The 13846-nt window shown below is 38.7% G+C and overlaps 1 protein-coding gene across 1 annotated transcript in view; it reads left to right on the top strand.

The window, feature by feature from the left end:
* The window catches only part of ARHGEF28 (Rho guanine nucleotide exchange factor (GEF) 28), a 310356-nt gene that overhangs the window by 120670 nt on the left and 175840 nt on the right, over positions 1–13846 (top strand). Inside the window, exon 5 of the mRNA XM_012664526.1 lies at positions 13284–13467. Within this exon, the coding sequence (XP_012519980.1) occupies positions 13284–13467 (184 nt within the window). The remainder of the gene's footprint in view (positions 1–13283; positions 13468–13846) is intronic.

The following is a 13846-nucleotide window of genomic DNA, read 5'->3' as shown; positions in this document are numbered from 1 at the left end:
AAACAATCCGCCCGCCTCGGCCTCCCAGAGTGCTAGGATTACAGGCGTGAGCCACCGCGCTCGGCCTTATATGTACTATTAAGTACTACTCAGCCATAAAAAGGAATGAATTAATGTCTTTTGCAGCAATTTGGATGGATATGGAGACTATCATCCTAAGTGAGGTATCTCAGGAATGGAAAAACAAACACCACATGTACTCTGTAATAATCTGGAAATAATCGATGGGCAGAGAGAGAAGTAAAAGCCATTGGAAACCAAGAAGGGAGGAGAGGGGAGGGTAGAGGGGTAATAACCTACCTAACAGGTACAATGAACACTATTCAGGTGAGGGGCACACTAATAGCCCTGGCTTAAGCATTATAAAAGCTATCCATGTACCAAAAACATTTGTACCCCCTTAATAATTTGAAATAAAAAAAAAATCTGTGCTCTGGAGCCAGGTTTAAATCCTGGCCATGCTGCTTCCTGGCTGTGAGAATTGGGCAAGTTATTTTAGCTCTGATGCCACAAATTTTAATTTCTAAAATGAGGCATTGTAGTACCTACCTCATTGGCTTGTTGTGATGATTAAATTAGATAATGTATGGTGAAGCTTCTGGAACAGTGTCTGAACATACTAAATTCTCAGTAAAAGTTGACTTTTTTGTGTGTTTGTGAATGGATTCCCATATAGAGAGTATACTTTATGTACTTGTATGTACGTATATGGAAAGCAAATTACAGTTGGTTTGGACAAAGGAAACTACAGAGGCAAAGAATAAAATCCTGGTATTGTAAACAATTCCTTGAAAATTTCTAGGAACTTTTCTATACTTTCTCTAAAAACAGTTTACAGTATTTGATATAACATTGCCTGCAGCTTGTACTTGTAATGGAGCTTCTCTACGACATTAGTGTCAAGGGACAGGGTTAATACCCATGTTTTCAGAATGGCTAATTTTAGATTGGTAGGCCTTAGCAGATGTATTTATAAGGCTATCCAGTTTTTTAAAAAAATCTAAATTGGGCATTTAGATGAATAGATTCAAATATAAATTCTTCTATGTCAGTTTTAATTTTGTACTTTAGAAGTTGTATTAGATGCTGAGTAGGAGGGAAACCTGGAGTTTTTATTGTATTCAATAAACCAAGTAATTGGGCATAAATTAATCATTATATGGTTGGGAATAGAAAAGCACATTTGGTGAAGGACTGACATTGATGCCTTAGATCAACTGGATTATATTAGATTTTTACAGTGCACTTTAGTGGATGTATCATATTTTGACACATTGCCTATTCATATCCATGGGGTGAGGTTCTGCTAACTTGACCTATTTTGGATTTGTTCTTTGTACTTAAGTCTTAACTTAGTAGACTTTTAAGTAGTTTAAAAATCTCTTATGTGCTCATACATCTTTTTCTAGTATACATATTTTGTTAGCGTTGCTAGTCTTCGAGATAGATAAATTATAATGATGAAATGAGAAAGAAGCTGAGGCGTGGGGCCCACTGGAGTTTATAACATAGTAATGGTAGTGGCATCACAAGCGGAAAACAATTTCTTTCCTAGTAATTATTTCTTCTAGTCCTTATGTAAAAACTATTTTAAAGCTTTACTATTCACTCTTATTAAAAATTCTTTGGGTTTTCCTATTTATGATTTCTTTGGGTATAAATAGATATTATAAAATGAGTATTAATTGATTTCTTTAATGGCTTTGTCTTGGAATACTCTGCTAAAACCTTATTGTGAAACCCTACTGAATTTCCTTGCATTTTATAATAAATTGCCCATTTTTTTGTTCCTTGTCAATCAGCGAGAGTTACTGGGGAGACCCGGGATCCCGGAGAAGGATCAGAGTGTAGGTGGAGCATGTGACTTGTAAAGAAAAGCAGAGCCTTCTCTGGGCCTGTGTCTTACCCATCACTAGTCACAATGCATGCTCATTATGTGTTCAAGGGAAGAAAATATCCCAGGTTTTATTTAATTTTAGGCCATAAATAAAATTGGATTTCTATTTCATAAAATTAAGCCCATTCCTTCTGTGAAATTGCTTTCATGATAGAAGCTTTTGCAGGGTCTCAGGTCCCAAATTTGGAGCAAAATATTAAATAGGAATATAATTATCCAATAAAATTTCACAATTTATCTTTTTTTGTTTGGGTTATTTGCTTGTTTGTTGTTTGGACAGAAATCTTTTAGAGATTGGCATAATTTTGACAATTAGATTAACTTGGATAAAATAGTCTAATGTTTTATGTGTTGGTGCTCAGATGACTTTTGAGTTGAAAGCCTCCCCATCCTGTTCAATCACACTACTTCCCTTCACTGTATTCCCCGTAGCCTGACATGGCAGGCAAGCACCAGGCCTGCCACCACCAGCAGGGAGGCTGCCATTGGGGTAAAGAGGACTGATGGCTCCTGTGAACATAGCAGCCTCTCTCCCAACCTGTGGGGTAGGAAGAGCTTGTCAAGGTTATGCTTTCTGATTGAAGAGAGAAAAAAAAAAGCCCTCTTTCTTAAAACGAAGCTATATAAAGAGTATTTCTCACATATGTTTACACTTGCAAACCAATATATAGCAATTTGGCAGATTCAAGATTTTTTTTTTTTGCCAGAGTAAATCACTATTATTTTGAAAAATGAATTCGAACATTTCTGCAGTTCTCTAGGTAAAAGTAGTTCATATGATCAAAGGTCTCCTTACAGGCAGAAATTCTGTTTGTTATGGAAGAGATGGGGTTCTTTGTTACACCAATTATAAAAACATAACAATCTGGTTTTGTAAAGGTGATACCATGAATTGAATCTGCAGGACAAAAATATTTAATGGAACAAAGTTTTATCTGTTCCATTGCTTTATCAAATTTAAAGAGTTAAACTTTTCTCTTGTCTTTATAATTGATTCTATGAGTGAAAGAAATTTTTAGGATAAGCCAGTTGAGTTTCTGCAACTTTTCTTCAGGGCTATCCTGGGCTTAAAGTTAAACACAGCTGAGGTAGTCTGAGGAGCCAGCTTCTCATTCTGTGAATATGTGGTCATTTCCACGAAAGAGGAACAATTGGTGGAACTGGTAGGACCCACTGAGGGTAGCGTAGAGAATTTAATATTTTAATTATTTATTCCAAAAAAATCAAATTAACAGTTTATTGCGTAACTTGCAGATAGTAACAGTAGAGTTATAACAACCACAACAGATTTAAACTTGAATCCAGAAATTAGAGAAATGATTCATTAGTTGTAGAATGCGTGTTGTAAGGGCAAGTCTAAGTATCTGCTTGTACAAGTCACAGCATAATAAATAGTGAGTTAAAGGAAAAATATTAATAGAAAACCTTGGCATGGACAACAAGTGTAATGTATGGGTAATATAATGTGATGCTTTTACTAGGGAGGGTGGTTAGCATGATGCTTTGCTCTATGAACAGGGTCTTCATAAATTAGTACATTTTGAAGGAGAATGATTATTCTTCTATGCTTTACAAATAACAGAGGGGAAAAGAAAAGAAATGCAGAGGCCTAAAAGGACTTCAGAGGAAAGTTTATAAGAGTAGGGGATATTCAGCAGCTGTTAAAATGTGTCTTGATTGTTTTGTGTTCAGTTTTAATATTGTTTTTTATCTGCAGGAAAAGCCGTTAAGTGAGAATTAACAGTTCATGATGAAAGACTGAGTGGGAGCTACCAATTTTATGTGACATTTACATCTTGCTGTAAGCCACATACCCAGCACCATCACCTTCTTTCTAGGCAACAAGAGAAGGGAATGTGTGGCCCAGCAATGTTTGACAGAGGAAAATATCTGTTTCTCTTTCTTTGAATGGAGAAAAGAGATCTGTAGCCAGTAAGAAGCAAGATTTGTTTAACACTGGAAATGGAGCTTGGCTTGTGTTTTTATCCTTGAATGCTATCTGCTGGCTGTAGCTATACAAAGAAAATAGGGCCAGGCTAAGATGCATGGCATCGTTGGTTGGCCTGACTGCACTGTGTTCCAGTTCTTACGAACTAGGAAAGGGCACGTTGAATTATAAGACTTGCTTGCTGGCCCACAGACCATGTGAAATGTCAGCTTTGTTACTCTGCTCCAAAGCCGCATACTGGATAGCAAGTTTGAATAACATTAGCTGAAGCACTATTGGGTAGGAAACCCGTAAAGGATAGATTTGTTACAAAATACAAGTCTCTATGTTTTTTAAAAAATAGTTTTGAAATTAGTACATTATGGGTACAACTGATTCTGGGGTTTTGTGTATCTCTCTTGGAAATCTTGACATTTTTCAAGGAGTGGTGTATACATTCAAAATTGCTTTCTAGCCTTCTGTCACTTCTGATATATATAATGGGACAAACACCTCCACACCTTTTCTGACATTTTAAGCTGGCATTATATTCCTTCTGTTGCTAAGGTAACCCACTGGATGACTACTGATGGCAGAGAGAATGTTCTTTAGAATAGGTCTTATGGCAAATTGTTATGGCAAATCGGTAAGATTGTTTCACAATACTTAGCTATACTTGTGCATATAATTTGTATAGTTTTAAATCCTTAATTTAAAAATGTTTTGTCTTCCATCCCTTTTTTAGCTTTAAATTTTTAAGGAATAAATTTTCTGTTGGTAAAGAATTTGATATAGAGTTGAACTCCTAAGGAAAAGTAACCCCCCCCACCCCAAATCATTTGGATTTTTCAGTTTAAGTTGGTAAACTCTTATTAAGCACATTCTTTGTTTGTTGTTTTTTTGAGACAGAGTCTCACTGAGTGGCCCTGGGTAGAGTACAGTGGCGTCATCATAGCTCACTGCACCCTCAAACTCCTGGGCTCAAGCGATCTTCTTGCCTCAGTCTCCTGAGTAGCTGGGACTACAGGCATGTGCCACCACGCCTGGCTAATTTTTCTATTTTTAGTAGAGATGGGGTCTCACTCTTGCTCAGGCTGGTCTCGAACTCCTGAGGTCAAGGGATCCTCCCGCCTCAGCCTCCCAAAGTGCTAGGATTACAGGCGTTGAGCCACCGTTCGTTGTTGCACATTCTTTGTTTAAGGTACTATGTTTTAAATAAGAAACAGCAGCGTAAACTCTTCCTTAAAAAATTAGCTTCCTACTTTTGTTTGGCAACAATAGCCCTTAGACTGGAATAGAGAATTACTCATTTACTCTCACATCTGGGAAATAGAACATAGGGTTGTATTCAGGTCACTTTCTATCCCTCAATTATAATTTTCAGTGGAAAAAAAATGTAAATGGAAGCTTTTATTTTCAAACACCCTACCCTACTGCGCATCCCAAAGGATTCAGACAGTAGAAGGTTTTGAAGTCTTCTCTCTGGCCTCTCTCCTCTGGGGCTTCTCTTCACTTCAGACCCTGTAGGATGCACACAGCAGTTTTTGCTTGCACACAAAGGATTAGAATTGAATTTGAGAATGACAGTAACCAAGGAATCTCTTAATAATCTTTGAAAGAAAAAGTTAAATCTTGATGTTTTTGTAGATTTCTTAATAGGATTTGAATGCCAGCAGCTGTTTCTGTACTATTTTATTTATAAGCCAAATGAAACATTGGTTTGAAAACTACCCTTGTTTGGAGGTGAAAAGGCCCAGATTGAAGAAGATGGGTGGGAGAGGCCTGGGGAGGAGGGTGGAGCAGGGAGCCAGAGGCATGGCACATTTCTTAGAGGAATGACCAGCTATGTGTTTTCATTTGTCTCCCAAACAGAACAGGGTCCCCAGAGGGAAAATCGAGAGGGTGTATGTGAGTTCCAGCTTGCCTTCAGTGTGAGGGGAGAGCAACAGAGTGCCCTGTGCACAGTAGGCAGTCAGCAAATATCTATTGAGTGAAAGAATGGTGGCCTTGAAGAAATATTAACAAATGAAAGAGAAATCTATTGCGCAGACTGGAAAGGAGGTGTGATATAATGGCTGCTTACAGCACCTGATGCCCTGCTGCCCGAAGCGTGGAATTACAGCACATTTGTCTTAATGGCACATCTAGTATGCTGCACTGATGCAATTACAGTGTCTGTAAGCCGGTGGCTCATTCCCTTCGATTATGCTTTTATATTACAGCCAGAGGAAAACTGTTTTCAAACATACCACATATCTATTTAGTGACTGTTTATTGTATTTTTTTGTGTTAAAAAGATCAGACAAATGTGTAGAACTGCTAGGTCCCCCCAGCACTGGCTTTCATAGTTCTTGAGGTCCCTGCCCTGTTGTTTTCATTATAGCCCTCTGACAATCCTGGCTAGTAGGCTGGGCAGATATCACTTCTCTTTTATAGATCAAGCACCTTGAAACTTGAGAATTAAATAGTTTCCCCAAAGTTGTAGCTGGGTATGTGTTTAAATTCAGATCTCTTAACATCTTGGTCTGTCTCTTTTTGTACTATACAATGTTGTGTGTGGTTTTTTAATATCTCATGCTGATGCCCACATAGTATAATTTAGTCTGGAAATGTCTCTAGAACTTGACGGTCAAAAACTAGCCTTTATGAGATGCAAAATCCATAAAGTACATTCCGGTGTTATACATCACAATGCAAGTTTTCTGGAATGTGTGATGGGTGTTTTCCCAGATTTTTTTCAGTCAGGAGTGGTTGTAATCTGAGTGTCTCAAATTTTTCAGATGTGGAAAACAAGTTTCAGGGAGCTAAAACCTGTCATTATGCTTGTTTCAGTTCTCGTCTACCTTTTGGCTTTGTGATCCAGCCATGCTTGCCGTGTTGGTCTTGTGCTCTGTGGAATGTCCTGTTTCCATATCTTTCTTATGAGTGTATTTGTATTTGCAATTCCTACTCTGGACTCACCAACCTCCCATCTCCTGTGTGGAAGGCTGATTTGTTTATCTACATACCAGAGCCCTGAGTAGACTACATAAATGGAAGATGCGGTAAGATACAACTCCTTCTCCCATTCTCTCATTGAGAATGCTGAAAACATCTCAGGGATTGTGTGTGATACCCATGCCAAATTCTCTCTTCTACTTTGCATGCAAATTTTTAGTAATTTTTTTCTTTCATTGTCTTTATTTTTGTTTATCATTTTTGGCATTTAATAAATATCTGTACATTTTCAAATTGTGGTACATGATACAGGTTGAATTAATCTAACCTGCATGCAGATTAGTTTTCTAATCTGCCAGATAGATTCCTTATTTCTATTCATACTCTTTGTGTCTAAGCCTAGAACTGTGTAGTTCATCAGACAATGATTTCATGGCTTAGATTTTTACAGATGGTCCTTGACTTATGATGGTTCGATTTATAACTTTTTGACTTTAAGATGGCATGAAAGCTGATGGTCTGAAAGCAGCACCTTCAGTAGAAACTACATCAAATTTTGAATTTTGACCTTTTCCTGGGCTAGCTATACGCCATAGGATACTCTCTTGCAAGACAGAGCAGTGACAGCAAGCCACAGCTCCCAGTGAGCCACGCTGTCACAGGGTAGACAACTAATACTCTACAGTGCATTGCGTTGCCAGTGTTTTTTGGATATTGTGTTTTGTGTTTTCACATCCCATCATGTCTGAAAATGCCCAATTTTGACTTATAATATTTTCTTTTTGCAGTGGGTTTATCAAGATGTAACCCTATCATGAGTTGAGGAGCATCTGTATTTTATTTTGAGCAAAAGTAAGCTAGCGGTATGCTTCTCAAGTGAAGGGACCATGGCCATCTTTGTTTCTGCAGGACCTGGCATATAGTAGTGGTCTCATTCAATGTTTGTCTACTGAATGACTTAGATGCACAAATGGAGACCTCCATGAATGTATGTGTGGCTTTGGAAATGAGAACAAAACTTATTTTAATGAATTGGATTTATTTGAATTAAAAAAATATTTTGATCTTCCAAAATTTTATTGTGTCGAATACATTTCAATGACTCCACTTGGGAGTTATGAAGCATGACTAAACCCTACAAAATAGAAGTACTTCTGAATTAGCTTGTATTGAAAAATATTATTTGCTTCTAGATTATTGTACCCATCACGTTTTAGCTTTACTATTTTCCTAAATAAGCCTATTTCCTGGCTTAGTAGTAAGTAATGTGGATTAAAAATAACTCGTAAAAGTCACAGAAAACTCTATGTTGTTGTTCTTTGGTGAAATTTTTTAGCTAATAGATCTTGAGAGCTGATTGGGAAGACAGTGTTCTGAAAAGGAGACATAGATATGTATCTTGCTAACCACTTATTTAAATTTACAGATCCCATTGCTGGCTTTGCATTTGAATCACTTGAGAATTTTAAAATTTTATTCATTTATTTTTTACTCACCACTATACTAACCAGGAAGAATCTTTAGAAAAGATTGATGCCTGGGCCCCACCCCAGAAATTCCGATTTAATTTTTCTGGGGAGGACTTTGAACACCAGTTTGTTTTTAAAAACATTTCCCCCTATGTGCATATATATATGTGTGTGTGAGAGAGAAAGAGGGAGAGGGTGACAGAGACACACACCCGTGGACCCCAGGAGTACCAATACCCCTAATCTTTTCTCAGTCACATTCTTCTCTGTCCCCTAAGAGGTATTATGCTGACTTTTATAGTAACCATTTCTTTGATTTTCTTTATAGTTTTACTATCTACGTATACATCCCTAAATAATATGTTTAGTTTTTATTCTTTTTGAACTTCATATTAATTGAAACATATCCTATGTATCCTTTTGTGACTTGGTTTTTTTCCTCTTGACATTATATTTGTTACTTTCTTCTTAGTTTATAATTCATCTTTATTGTTAAAATACTATCGTATAACCACATTGCAATTTAGTCTATTGTTGATGGGCATTAAGATTATGTCTAATTTTAACTGTTTACATTTTTGTACATGTTTCTTTGCTAGGGTTTATATATAGGAATGGAATTGCTATGGAATGGATTTGTTATAAGACATTACTTTCTTCAAATTTATTAGATAATGCCACTGTATGTTCCAAAGTGGCTGTACCAATTTACATTTCCTCTAGTAGTGATTGTAAGTTCTTTAGGGGTTGGTTAATTAATTTTATTGCTTTCTTTTTTAGAGCAGTTTTAGGTTCATGGCAAAATTGAGTGGAAGGTGAAGAGGTTTCCCATATACTCCCTGCCTGCACACATGCATAGCCTCCCCCATGATCAACATCCCCCACAGAGAAGTACATTTTTTAGAATCGATGAACTTACATCAATAAGTTAATTTCTTTTACAATCTTCCAAGCTGAATTTTCTGCTAATTGAAAGATACGGTCAGGCCTCATATAGGTATGACAGTGGTTCTGAATTCAGACTGACTGGTATACAAAACCACTTTCCTTTGGCAGCACCCACGCTGTCGGGCCGTCCCTGCTCTTCTTGTGCTTCACATGCTCTGGAAGTCCTATTGGTATGTGCTGTTTTACACAGATCCCTGCTCACCAGACAGCCAGGACGGGGTCGAATACTCTTAGGAGCCTTGGATCTTTATTGTGACAGCCTCATCTTATGGGCAAAGAAACTGATGCTCGGTAGAGAGAGAAGCACGGACATTGACCTTCTTTCCCTAGGTGGGGGTGTCTGTTATGCCGTAATGGGAAAGGGTTATTGGATGGCACAGCCTGCTCAGTCCCTTTTTGTGTCTGGTGATCATGCTCCCAGGATGTTACAAGTCATACCATTTAATGTTTGCCATTAGGAGCAATTATTAGTAATTCTCTTTTAGTTACATTAGTTAAGGTAACTCCTGTCACCAGCCAAACAGGAAGAGACATATTTATTTGGCAAAAAAAAAAAAAAAAAAATTAATTAAACACTCCCACTTCTACCAAATTGTATAACCTCTTTCCACAGTTTGTTTTCCTGGCTGCTGTTAGAAATCTGAAACTCTGTAACAAGCAGAAATATTTATATATGTCATAATGCTTCCTATTTCAAGCTGTTTGCCTTACTCTATCCTCTGAACTTTCATACTGAATGAGAAAGCTCTCATTTTGGTCAGTTTTTAATTTGTTTTCTTTAAAATTTAGAAGATCTTCTCTTCCCCTGCCTTCCCTCCTCCCTGGAAGTGGATAGATTCTCAGAGAGAGAGCAACAGAGACAGCGTCAACAGTGAGCCATTCAGCTCTACCTGTTTACTGTTCTCTCCTGCCGAGCAAGATATGAGGATGGAGCAGAAAGGAGAGAACAGGGAGCTGGACTAGCAGAACAGGCTTGGAAAACTCTCCCTAGTACAGGAAAGAGCATCTCCCCACACTCAAACCATTGGTCAGATTGAATACAGTGAATTACACCCCAGGTTTAGCAGTATTTTTAGGGCACTGTACCTGGCACCGTAGGGCACACCATTTAAATGGTACCAGTGGTATAATTCTAAAAGGGAGCACAAAGAGTTTAGATGTTCCTTTTTGATCATATTTTTCTTGGAAGAAAATTGCAACCCGTACGACTGTGGAACATTTCTCACCATGTTCACACTGGGATCTATGAATTAGCAATTCTGTCCTAGCATGGCTGGTTAATATCTCATGCTGACAGGTTGTCCTATGTTGGGGAGCATACGTGTGCATGTGTGTGTGTGTTTTGTTACCTGATCTAAATGAATCTCTTCCTGGTTATTGAAAAAGGAGGAAAAATGCAAATATTATCAAACATACCCAGCTGGGAATCTGTTCAGAGTAAAAACCCTACTTTGTAATCAACTGAGTGTAATGGCCCAAAATGTAAAGTGTAAAACAGTAAAAGATAAGTTCTTCAAAGCCAGCATAGCTCTTTTGATTGCCGTACAGCTGAAGATATCAAGTATATTAAACAAATGTCTGGCAGGGGTGTACTGCCTTGTCTGTTTTTAGATGTTTTGGTATTTTGGATGTTACTTTATTGGGGGGATCTTTGCTGTGTCACACAGATGGATGATGGAGCAAATATACAGAGAAGTTGGCATGTCATTGTGATAAGAGCTTGTTTACATGTTTTAAGTGTAAAGCCTTACATTCATTGATCTAGATACATAAATAGCAGTAGAAACCAATTAAAAATGTAAGCTAGGGCCGGGCGCGGTGGCTCACGCCTGTAATCCTAGCACTCTGGGAGGCCGAGGCGGACGGATTGTTTGAGCTCAGGAGTTCGAGGCCAGCCTGAGCAAGAGCGAGACCCCGTCTCTACTAAAAATAGGAAGAAATTAATCAGACAACTAAAAATATACAGAAAAAATTAGCCGGGTATGGTGGCGCATGCCTGTAGTCCCAGCTACTCGGGAGGCTGAGGCAGTAGGATCGCTTGAGCCCAGGAGTTTGAGGTTGCTGTGAGCTAGGCTGACGCCACGGCACTCACTCTAGCCCGGGCAAAAGAGTGAGACTCTGTCTCAAAAACAAAAAACGTAAGCTAGCAGTTTCCTTTTGCGTTCATGTGCAGTGGTTATCTCCTTCTAGTTGTTTCAAGTTGGAGCTTTGTCGTATGCCGGCTCCTCACATATTGTCGCCAGCATAGCCTGCTGCTGAGACGGAGCGGAGTGCTTTTCCTACCATGCTGAGGGAGAACACCACTTCCAACAGCCCTGGCAGTGTCTTGAAGGGGGAATGGCACGCTTGGAATTTATTGAGAATTTGAAATTTGGTGTAATAAGGTTCTTTTGATTCATGGGGGTGGTGGGAGGGATGGGGGCAGGGAGGGAGCTTGATTAGGATTGGGTCAGGGCCATGATCTAGTTTAGGATTAGGATTAGGGTTTAAACTGTCTGTTGATGGTTCCCATTGAAGAGTTTTGATGAATCTTGAGGGAAGTTCTTATAATGAACAATCAGTCATTTGCCTGGAATGGTAATGAAGACAATGGAATAGTAAAATCATGTTAACGTGGACAACAAGCTGTATCAGGAAGTAGGTCATTTTGTCCTCAGTGTCCAAATAATGCATGGGAGTACATCGTTTCTTTTCTTAGGTTTTAGTTAAGAGCTATCTGTGGCAGAACTAAGAACAGTAGATGTTCCACAGCTGCAGCCATATATTAAAAGCTGACTTTCCTAGGTACTCACCAGGGAAAGAACTAGTGGGCGTTTATTCGTTCATTCAATAAGCAAATATTTATAGAGCACATACCGTGTGGCAGGCACTAGGGCTGGGGATACCACAGGATAAAAGGCAAGGTCTCTACCTTCATGGGCCTTTCATTCCAGTGTGATACAGCATTGTCCAGATCTCCTTCAGGTTACAAGCACGGTCAGTAACATTACTGGAGGTCATGTATAGCTCAAATTCCTACTGCATACTCATTGCAACATATCTTGAGTGCTTGGATTTTCATGTTTAGATTTATTTTAAGTTGTTTCTCAATGCTTATGGAGTTCATGAGCCTAGCTTTTTTAACGTAGGCAAATTTATTCTTTCCCGTATTTACAGTGTAATGTTTATCAAGGGTGAACTGTATTCCAGGCACTGGGCCATTACTGTAGGAATACAAATTAGGCAATTTAAACATACACAAATAATTGAGATTTTAATAATCAATTGTCATTCAACTCTGCAAATACTGAATGACTTTAGTTTGCCAGCTGCTACGCCAGGTATTAGGAATAAAATACCTCAAGGACTCCTCAGCCTGTAAGATAACACAGTCAGGAAACAATCATAACATAGAGCAGCGGACACACAGTGGAACCAAGGCACGCAGACCAATCAAAGCCCTCTGTCCAGGGGCAGACTCTGTGGAAAGGCACAGGCCTAGCTTCCTAAGCAAAGCATTGGGGTGACATTGGCAATATGAAAATAATCTTAGAGATCTAATAGATGGGCAAAAACCACCACTGTGAAGTTCAGGGAAGACCATGGTCTCAATCCCAAGTTTTCTGGACATGTGAATGGAGCCCATTTCTGTTGTAGCGTCTCATCAGGGGAGGAGCCGCTCCGAGGATGAAGGGTGGAAACTGGCTTCTCTACAGCCTTGGCCTCCGAGAGCATGCCCTGCCCCAGTAGCAGGACCTCCTTGAAGGATGCTTTGGAAATTGACAAGTGTCTGCTTCCAAAGGATGGTTTTTTCCTACAACCTGTTTTCTCCAGTTGATTTTCCTGTACATTTAGTGAAAAATGTGAATGTGTAGCATCACAGTGGAAAGAACACTGTCCCAGTGTTGAGCGGATCTGGCTCCAGCACCTACTGGCTACCTGACCTTGGACAAATCACTTGACCTCTCCAAATTTGTAAAAGGAGGTATTAGTATTAGATGCTTTTGGGGGTTCCTTTTAGCTGTAACATTCTTATTATATCTAAATACATTGTCTCTTTGTTAAAATGTACAAATCTAGCTTTGTAAATAGAGGAACTAATATCATATGTTTTCTTTCTCTTCAGTGTCTCTGCACAGAGAGTCTCTTCTACACCTGGCTATGAGATGGGGCCTGGCTAAGCTTTCCCAGTTCCTTTTGTGTCTCCCTGGGGGGGTCCAGGCCTTGGCTTTACCCAATGAAGAGGGTGCCACACCATTAGACTTAGCTTTACATGGTGGACACTCCAAGCTGGTGGAAGACATCACAAAGTAAGTTTAGCCACTTGATAGTTTCTCCCTTAATCTATTTCTATAAAGTCTGCCAAGAATTATGGAAAAATGGAAATAACCAAACCATAAGCTAGTGTTGGTTTATGTTTTTACTGTTAGTTCTCATGTATACAGTACAGATATACATGTAGTACCTAAATAGATATACAAATATACTTGGCATTAACATTTCATGGCAGAAAGATGGGAAAAAAGTCTCAAAAGGCTCCACAGGAGGCAATAATGAAAAAAATCAGAGGAATCACTAGTCCCTACTTATCTTTCAGGTTTCAGCTTAAATGTCACTTCCTCATAAAGGCCTTCTGTGTTATTTTCTTTTGTGATTATGATTAATTCATAATGTTAAGTATGATTAATT

The sequence above is a fragment of the Propithecus coquereli genome, unplaced genomic scaffold (assembly GCF_000956105.1).
Source record: "Propithecus coquereli isolate 6110/MARCELLA unplaced genomic scaffold, Pcoq_1.0 Scaffold9, whole genome shotgun sequence".
NCBI classification, from domain to species: domain Eukaryota; kingdom Metazoa; phylum Chordata; class Mammalia; order Primates; family Indriidae; genus Propithecus; species Propithecus coquereli.
This window is presented reverse-complemented; position numbering and strand designations above follow the sequence as displayed.